The sequence below is a fragment of the Salvelinus sp. IW2-2015 genome, linkage group LG19 (assembly GCF_002910315.2).
Source record: "Salvelinus sp. IW2-2015 linkage group LG19, ASM291031v2, whole genome shotgun sequence".
Lineage (NCBI taxonomy): Eukaryota > Metazoa > Chordata > Actinopteri > Salmoniformes > Salmonidae > Salvelinus > Salvelinus sp. IW2-2015.
Window position 1 is genome coordinate 6,447,291 of NC_036859.1, and position 10,283 is coordinate 6,457,573.

Here is a 10,283-nt window from a genome sequence, read left to right on the forward strand (position 1 = left end):
ATACAACTTATTGTTAATCCCACCACAGTGTCCGATTTCAAAAAGGCTTTACAGCGAAAGCACCACAAACGATTATGTTAGGTCACCCGCAAAATCACAGAAAAAAAACCACAGAAATGGAGATAAAAATTTAATCACTAACCTCTGATGATCTTCATCAGATGAACTCATAGGACTTCATGTTACACAATACATATATGTTTTGTTCGATAAAGTTCATATTCATATCCAAAAACCTCAGTTTACATTGGCGCCATGTTCAGAAAATTTCCAAAATATCCGTAGAAATTGCAGAGAGCCACATCAAATAACAGAAATACTCATCATAAACTTTGATGAAAGATACATGTTTACATAGAATTAAATATAACTTATTCTTAATGCAACCGCTGTGTCAGATTTCAAAAAAACTTTACGGCAAAAGCACAATATTCAATAATCTGAGAACAGCGTTCAGCACAAAAGCAAAGCCATACAGTTACCCGCCAATTGTGGAGTCAACAAAAGTCATAAATAGATATATAAATCTTCACTTACCTTTGCTGATCTTCGTCGGAATGCACCCCAGACTCCCACAAGAAATGTTTGTTTTGTTCGTTATGTCCAAATAGCTACTTTTGTTAGCGCCTTTGGTAAACAATCCAAAGTCACGAAGCGCGTCACTAAAAGCAGACGAAATGTCAAAAAGTTCCGTAACAGTCAGTAGAAACATGTCAAACGATGTATTGAATCAATCTTTAGGATGTTTTTAACATAAATCTTCAATAATATTCCAACCGGAGAATTCCATTGTCTTCAGAAGTGCGATGGAACAGACCGCTCTCACATGAACGCGCATGGTTAGTGCATGGTCAGGTCATGATAGACCTTACTCATTCCCCTCTCCTTCGGCCCCACTTCACAGTAGAAGCATCAGACAAGGTTTAAAAGACTGTTAACATCTAGTGGAAGCCGTAGGAAGTGCAAACTGACCCAATCCCACTGTGTATTGATAGGCGATGAGTTGAAAACCTACAAACCTGAGATTTTCCACTTCCTTGTTGGATTTTCAGGTGTTTGCCTGCCATATGAGTTCTGTTATACTCACAAGACATCTTCAAACATTTTTAGAAACTTCAGTTATTTATATCCAATACTAATATGCATATATTAGCAACTGGGACTGAGGAGCAGGCAGTTTACTCTGGGCACCTTTTCATCCAAGCTACTCAATACTGCCCCTGCAGCCATAAGAAGTTAATGGAAACATGAACAATAGCAAACCTATCATCTTAAAGTTAAAAAGGTATTTTTGGCCATAGTGGCCATAGTGGTCTTGGCCATAGTGGAGTTTGGAGTGTGACTGTTTGAGGTTGTGGACAGGTGTCTTTTATACTGATAAGTTCAAACAGGTGCCATTAATACAGGTAACGAGTGGAGGACAGAGGAGCCTCTTAAAGAAGAAGTTACAGGTCTGTGAGAGCCAGAAATCTTGCTTGTTTGTAGGGACCAAATACTTATTTTCCACCATAATTTGCAAATAAATTCATAAAAAATCATACAATGTGATTTTCTGGATTTCCCCCTCATTTTGTCTGTCATAGTTGAAGTGTCACTATGATGAAAATTACAGGCCTCTCTCATCTTTAAGTGGGAGAACTTGCACAATTGGTGGCTGACTAAATACTTTTTTGCCCCACTGTGTATATATAATATATACAGTGGGGAGAACAAGTATTTGATACACTGCCGATTTTGCAGGTTTCCTACTTACAAAGCATGTAGAGGTCTGTAATTTCTATCATGGGTACACTTCAACTATGAGAGACGGAATCTAAAACAAAAATCCAGAAAATCACATTGTATGATTTTTAAGTAATTAATTTGCATTTTATTGATGACATAAGTATTTGATACATCAGAAAAGCAGATCTTAATATTTGGTACAGAAACCTTTGTTTGCAATTACAGAGATCATACGTTTCCTGTAGTTCTTGACCAGGTTTGCACACACTGCAGCAGGATTTTGGCCCACTCCTCCATACAGATCTTCTCCAGAAATCCCACAGTTTTAAACAGAGCACCTGATGGCGAGCAGTTCCATATGTGACTCATGAAAATCTCTGTTAAACTTAGAGAAGAAGGGAAATCTAACAGCAAAAACTAGCATGGGTTGCTAATATGACTAGGATTGTACCTTCGGCTTCTGGACAACTAAATAAAGTTTATATGAAAACCAATAAAACAGAAGGAGAAATATTCTGGTTAACGGCCTTTATAAAATMATTTCCTCCACATTTCTATCGTTGGATTTTGGCTACCCTTACMAAAAAAAGATAGCAGTTGTGAAACTGCAGTAAAAGTGCATTAACTGCAGTCGACGGTGTTATTTTGGATGCAGTTATACTCTCTAGTTACGCGCTGATAGCCTGTCTACCGTTGGTAAAGCCTATGCACTCGAATGGGAGGCGCGATTTAATTACAAGTTCATAAAAATAGCTCTTTAAATCGTGGCCATCAAAATATGTGCATTTAAAATGATTGGTGGCGCAATGACTGGGCTTACAAAAGCACGTTTCACTCCAGCAGCACATTTCTGATGAGCTGCTCTCGCTCTGTCTGACAGGTGATAGGCTATTCCGCTCCACAAACTAGGCTGTGTGATAAATGAGATACATGACAACTAACGAAAATACAYACACGCGCCAATTTAATTGCACCACACTATGCAAATTAACCTGTGGACTGAAACGTTAAAATCACTAGTATCTCTGGATAGATTACCTTCACCCCATGTCCCATCAATTGAACTAAAACTCACTCTCCAAATCCCTGAACATTCTGTGGTCAGCTAAGTGTGTTCCAAGCAATTCATACATGAATACATTTAGACACCATCTTGAGGTTTGAATTCTAAGATATTTGCAAGATGTAAACAAGGGAACATCATACCATCTCAATACAKAATGATATTGGACAACACAAGCCAATACAGAATAATAAACAGTACAGACAATACCTTTTAAAAAGTCAATCCACTTACAATAGGGCTGGCATTCTCGTTCTGGATGTTGATCTGCCTGAGCAGCCGACACTCATAGTCCTGGTCCATAGCTGTAAAGGAATAGGAAATTATATAGCATGGATTTACATTCACAAATATCATAGCTACAMTACATGACCAAAAGTATGTGGACACCTGCTTGAACATCTCATTCCAAAATCATGGGCATTAATATRGAGKTGGTCACCCCTTTGCTGTCATAWCAGCTACCACTCTTCTGGGAAGGCTTGCCACTAGATGTTGGAACATTGCTGCAGGTACTTGCTTCCAATCARCCACAAGAGCATTCCAATTCATCCCAAAGGTGTTTGATGGTTCAGGGCTCTGTGCAGGCCTGTCAAGTTCTTCCACACCATTTCTGTATGGACCTYGCTTTGTGCATGGGGCCATTGTCTTGCTGAAACAGGAAAGGGCCACAAAGTTGGAAGCAGAAAATTGTCYAGAATTTCATTGTATACTGTATCGTTAAGATTTCCCTTCACTGGTACTAAGGGGCCTAGCCCGAACCATGAWAAACAGCCCCAGACCAGTATTCCTCCTCCACCAAACTTAAGTTGGCACTATGCATTGGGGCAGGTAGCGTTCTCCAGGCATCCGCCAAATACAGACTCGTGCGTCGGACTGCCAGATGGTGAAGCGCGATGCATCACTCCAGAGTCCAACAGCTAAGAGCTTAAAATCAAATCAAATTTTCTTTGTCAGATGCGCCGAACAACAGGTGAAATGCTTACTTACAAGCCCTTAACCAACAATGTAGTTAAGAAAATACCTATATATTAAAATAAAATGATATAAAAATAACAAATAATTAAAGAGCAGCAGTAAATAACAATAGCGGGGCTATATACACAGGGGGTACCGGTACAGAGTCAATGTGCGGGTGCACCGGTGTCGAGGTAATATGTTCATGTAGGTAGAGTAATTAAAGTGACTAGGCATAGATAATAACAGAGTAGCAGCAGCGTAGAAGAGGGGGGGGGGGCAATGCAAATTGTCTGGGTAGCAATTTGACTAGCTGTTCAGGAGTATTATGGCTTGGGGGTAACAGCTGTTAAGAAGCCTCTTGGACCTAGACTTGGCACTTCGGTACCGCTTGCCGTACAGTAGCAGARAGGACATTCCATGCCAAGGGTGGCTGGAGTCTGACAATTTTGTGGGCCTTCTGCTGACACCTCCTGGTACAGAGGTCACGGATGGCAGGAAGCTTACCCTCTGTAGTGAAATGCGGTCGGAGGCCAAGCAGTTGCCATAGCAGGCAGTGACGCAACCCGTCAGGATGCTCTCGATGGTGCAGCTGTAAAACCTTTTGAGGATCTGAGGACCCATGCCAAATCTTTAGTTTCCTGCGGGGGAAAAGGTTTTGTCGCGCCCTCTACTCAACGTTTTCCCAGCTGTACTAGCCTCCCTCCACAGCAACCATCTGAACCTGAACGATGCCTGGGCAGTGGTCACAGATAATGCCTCCTACTGCCTGAAGACATACAAGGAGGTTCTGAAAGGAGTGATGCCCAACAGTGTCCATGTTACCGGTCTCTGCCATGTCATCAATCTGGTGGGTGAGATCTGGCAGCACTACAAATACTTCTCTGAAGTTGCATCACTTGTGACATGGATGAGATCTGTCTTCTTCAAGAAGCCTGCCAGAAAGCTGTTCTGGCATGGTAACCCACGCCAGAACAGAGGCAGTTTGGAACTCGGTAGTGAGTGTTGAAACCGAGGACAGACGATTTTTTAAACGCTACAGCCCTGGGCAGTCCTGTTCTGTGAGCTTGTGTGGCCTACCACTTCACGGCTGTCCATTGTTGCTCCTAGACCTTTCCACTTCACAACAGCACGTACAGTTGACCGGAGCAGCTGTAACAGGGCANATGCCTCCTACTGCCTGAAGACATACAAGGAGGTTCTGAAAGGAGTGATGCCCAACAGTGTCCATGTTACCGGTCTCTGCCATGTCATCAATCTGGTGGGTGAGATCTGGCAGCACTACAAATACTTCTCTGAAGTTGCATCACTTGTGACATGGATGAGATCTGTCTTCTTCAAGAAGCCTGCCAGAAAGCTGTTCTGGCATGGTAACCCACGCCAGAACAGAGGCAGTTTGGAACTCGGTAGTGAGTGTTGAAACCGAGGACAGACGATTTTTTAAACGCTACAGCCCTGGGCAGTCCTGTTCTGTGAGCTTGTGTGGCCTACCACTTCACGGCTGTCCATTGTTGCTCCTAGACCTTTCCACTTCACAACAGCACGTACAGTTGACCGGAGCAGCTGTAACAGGGCARAAATTTGACAAACTGACTTGTTGGAAAGGTGGCATCCTATGACGGTGCCACGTTGAAAGGCACAAATATYTTCAGTAAGGCCATTCTTCTGCCAATGTTTGTCTATGAGATTRCATGGCTGTGGCAATTGCATGGCTGTGGCAACCTTGACAGGTGTATAAAATTGAGCAACAGGTGAGGCAGAAAGCCAAATCCTCTCATTTGAAGGAGTGTCCACATACTTTTGTATATATAGTGCACATTATGCATATCCTAGGTGATACTGGGCTTTGCCTATTGATGTAGATTAATTCAATACTTAGTTCCAAAGCGCTGTTTTGTTTTCTGTAAATTGTACCTAACTATTCGGGTTGTTTTGTGCGGAGATTTGACTAGCTGGCGCACTAATCTCGCTGGCTGTAATTAACTTATCCTCTGCAGCAGAGGTAACTTTGGGTCTTCCTTTCCTGTGGTGGTCCTCATGAGAGCCAGTTTCATCATAGAGCCATATGCAACTGCTTCTGTCGTGCATCTACAGAAAACTGTTGGCATTGCTTACTTATGTTGTTCTCTCTAAACTAAGCCCAAGGGTCTACGTTACAATTTTAATTGGCAGAAAACTAGTGTTAGATCTCTAGTTCAAGAATGCCGGATAGCACCTTGAACTAGCTAGCCATATTATAGTTCAAGACTTGAGCCAATATGAAAGCCACTTTCAAACACCGTCCAAAAATAAAATTATTCGACGACTCTAAAGCCACTGATTGTAGAAAGCTAACTACAATTAGCACGATAAAGCCATGCTAGTCATAAATCACATAGCTGTTCCTTTCGCTGACCAGTAACGTTAGTACCGCGCTAACGTTAGCAACCTATCAATCTCCAAACGTTCGAACTTGTTTCTCACACAAACATTTTTCAAATTGACCTACCGTGCAGCGTGAAAGACTCAGTTATGAACTGAATCGGAGATTATTGTTTGTCTGGCGAGATTTATGTGGAGAAAAATATATATTCTTTATTCTCCAGCCCAGACGGAGACTAATGTTTTCACCAACAAACGCTTGACTGGGATTCGCAAAGGAACATGGGAAATACGCGGTGACGTCACTTTTTTGAATCACACATTTTGCGTTGTCAAGGGAACACACAGGCAGAAGTGATTCTGACGAGTCATGGGTAACTGCATACATGATGGGGTGTGTCTGAAAGTGGGTGTGTCAACAGAAGTGGGMGGATCAACATAAGTAGGTGTAAAGAAAGGGAATCAGCTAATTGGGCAGATTTGATGCMACTCAAGACAGTTTTGCGTGGCTGATTGGGCTGCATGACTAGTCAATTGTTGACAACTGTAGCATTTTAGTTAAGCCTAACCCCAACACTTTCCCTAGCCTTAACCTCATTCTCCTAACCTGCTGCCCATTCTACCTAAACCTAAACCCAACCCCTTTCCTAATCTTAAACTAATTCTCTTTATTTCTTCTAACCTACCAAGTTATTTATCCTAACCTTCTATTCATTTTAGCTAAGCCTAACCCTTTTCCTATCAATGCGCTAAGTAGATATCAATAATGATCGCCATTGACTACACCACTGCTGTCATCCTTATCTCCAAGCGTTTATTCAAGTTGGATAATCTTTGGATGCCACCAGCAGTCACACCATTGGAAGACATAGCTTGGACCGTAGCCTACAAAAGCCTATTCCTGCTCTTTTCCCTAGATCCATCAAACACATTTGGGATGTCATCATTGTGGTCTCTGATTTAATGTCATGTTGAACAAATTTAAACTTGCTCTATTTTTCAAAGCTGTTTGAATGTCATTGAGAAAACAGAGAAGTGTCAAAKATGGKTTTTTTCGCAAGCATCCTTTCTGAATTTAAAAGTAATCCTTGAAGTAATAATCACATTTTTCAAAAGTATCTAATCTGATTATAATAATTTTKATGGTAATGTAACGGATTACAGTTTTTGCAATCGTTTACATGTAATCCGTTACTCTCCAACCCTGTATGGCACAATACACTTCTGTCAATCAAATTCAACCCACATAATCAATTTAGCAATGCCAGTATACCATAAACACGTTTCCAATACGTACTTTTCCATTTACAGTAATGAAAACCAATAGGTTTATCAAGAAAAACATAATAGAATGTAGCATACCGAAATGTATTCATACCCAGGGGCATCATTTGGGTTCTTGCATTGGAATTATATTGAATTCTGCTTATATCACGTTGTACCACAGTAAACATACGAGTTCAAAAAATGCTTTAGACCAAGAAGTGACAGGTTGAATGGCACGCAATCTCACAGCGCTCTATCAGCACAATGGACACACTAAAGCAAGATTTTGATTTWAAAAAACAACCAGCTAGATTGTTTCAATCTTACCTTTTCAAATGAGTTGCAGCTTCCTTGATGCTCTGTGAAACTTCCTGAGTAATCTATCATTCAATTCTCCCGAAATCTTCTTATAAGATCCCCCTCAAATGCCAGTTGGATTAGTTGACCTTTCTTCGGGTGTATAGCATGTTTCTTCTGTGCTACCTGTACACGTTTGTCAAAGTGGAAAATGAGTTCTCGCGTGTAKCTCACATGTAGCACGGATCAGCTACCTTATGGAGGAGTGGCTATGGAGGAACTGAGAATGTCGGAGAAAGAGAGGGACCCTGATGAAGAGCTCCTGCCCTGTCTGACAGATTTACTTTCTCCCTGGCTGTAGGCCTACTGTACAATCGATGCACCCTTTGCTCAAGGCAAACTGCCTTTTCTTACATCCAAAGCTGACTAGAGACACAATTATTTTCCCATCGTTCATTTGATGTTCATTGATGACTCATATAGATGACTCATATATTTTGTTAACAAGAGGAACACAATAGAAATACGTTTTTTAACTTTTTTGTGTTATCCTGGATGATTTTCAATTGCGTTGTATACACATGTGGTTATATTGTGTTTTTTAAATGGTCAAATAAATCATATCATATAAAAATATGGTGGAAGGAAACTCTCTCTCACCAGTGTTTACACCAATCATAAGCTTTTTAACTTTAGTAGTACATGTAAGAATCAGTTAGCTATCCATCCTTTTTTCCTGTTCACTTGTGATAGCTATTGATAGTGATGCACAAGCTAGGCCTTTTTGAAACATCGCCATCTTGTTAACCAGCCAGATTCAGTAGCTTGAAGAGCTTGAAAACCCTATTTGAATTTTGCCCAAAGATTGCCAGTTCAAAAAGGGAACCAGAGTGCCCACCTCAGCTAACGCAATTAGATGCTAGTAACAATCACTTACCTTATTTGGTGGTTTATTTAAGCTGACCGCTTCTGCTCTCACATCCTGCTGCCGCTTGCTTCTACTGCTAGTATGTGTTTAATTATTTTGCTCCGACCACCACCCCAGCCTTCACCTGTTAGGGTCTGTTTTCCTGCTGAGGGGATTGGCATACTTTACTGTGCTCACTGCTTGTAGGACTTTTTATATGTTGACACTTTACTTGGGCAGTGAGCTACCCTGAAGAAGCAGAGCCTATATTACCTAAACTTGCATTATTCATTATTTAATAAATGGTTAAACATGTTTATTCTACATGGTGTTTCATTTCTAGACCTTGGTTCAACGACAAACATCTAGTGTAATAGAATTACTTCTACGATTACAGGCAACGATTACAGCCTCGAGTCTTCTTTGGTATGATGCTACAAGCTTGGCACACCTGTATTTGGGGAGTTTCTCCCATTCTTCTCTGTAGATCATCTGTCAGGTTGGATGAGGAGCGTTGCTGCACAGCTATTTTCAGGTCTCTCTAGAGATTTTAGATCGGGTTCAAGTCCGGGCTCTGGCTGGGCCACTCAAGGATATTCAGAGACTTGTCCCGAAGCCACTGCTGCAGTGCCTTGGGTGTGTGCTTAGAGTCGTTGTACTGTTGGAAGGTGAACTTTCACCCCAGTCTGAGGTCCTGAGCACTCTGAAGCAGGTTTTCATTAAGGATCTCTCTGTATTTTGCTCCACCGTACACAGAAAGGCTGATTTTAGGCAGCACTAAAAAGGCAGGGCAGGCCAGGGCTCATGTCTGGAGTATTCGTTGCAGTGTGTAATTCAGTGTAGCTTACGTAGCTTGGGACTATCATTTGTTTTTCAACAGGACAATGACCCAAAACACACTTCCAGGCTGTGTAAGGGCTATTTGACCAAGAAGGAGAGTGATGGAGTGCWGCATCAGATGACCTGGCCTCCACAATCACCCGACCTCAACCTAATTGAGATTGTTTGGGATGAGTTGGACCGCAAAGTGAAGGAAAAGCAGCCAACAAGTGCTCAGCATATGTGGGAACTCCTTCAAGACTTTTGGAAAAGCATTCCTCACAAAGCTGGTTGAGAGAATGCCAAGAGTGTGCAAAGCTATCATCAAGGCAAAAGGTGGCTACTTTGAAGAATCTAAAATCAAAAATATATTTTGATTTGTTTAACACTTTTTTGGTTACTACATGATTCTATATGTGTTATTTCATAGTTTTGATGTMTTCACTATTATTCTACAATGTAGAAAATAGTAAAAAATAAAGAATGAGTAGGTGTGGCCAAACTTTTGACTGGTACTACTATATCTATTTTACCTCTTTTATATCCCAAATTTCATGACATCCAATTGGTAGTTACAGTCTTGTCCCATCTCTGCAACTCCCGTACGGACTTGGCAAAGGCGAAGATCGAGAGCCATGCGTCCTCCGAAACACGACCCTGCCAAGCAACACTGCTTCTTGACACACTACTCGCTTAACCCGGAAGCCAGCCACACCAATGTGTCTGAGGAAAAACCGTACAACTGGCAACCGTGTCAGCGTTCATGCGCCCGGCCCGCCACAGGTGTTGCTAGAGCGCGATGGGACATGGAGATCCCGTTAGGCCAAACCATCCCCTAACCTGGACGACGCTGTGCCAATTGTGCGCCGCCTCGTGCGTCTCTCGATT

The 10,283-nt window shown here is 41.7% G+C and overlaps 1 protein-coding gene across 2 annotated transcripts in view; it reads right to left on the bottom strand.

Moving 5' to 3' along the window:
- Positions 1-6,373, bottom strand: part of LOC111979446 (fizzy-related protein homolog) — a 36,609-nt gene extending 30,236 nt beyond the window's left edge. Inside the window, exons 1-2 of one of the 2 annotated variants that reach the window (XM_024009991.2) lie at positions 6,234-6,373; positions 3,023-3,093 (exon numbers count right to left, since the gene is read on the bottom strand). In XM_024009991.2, the coding sequence (XP_023865759.1) occupies positions 3,023-3,091 (69 nt within the window). In that variant the 5' untranslated portion in view covers positions 3,092-3,093; positions 6,234-6,373. Of the gene's footprint in view, positions 1-2,998; positions 3,094-6,233 lie in introns of those variants that run through there. The other variant, XM_024009992.2, reaches the window with a different exon arrangement.
- Positions 6,374-10,283: the final 3,910 nt, after the last annotated feature.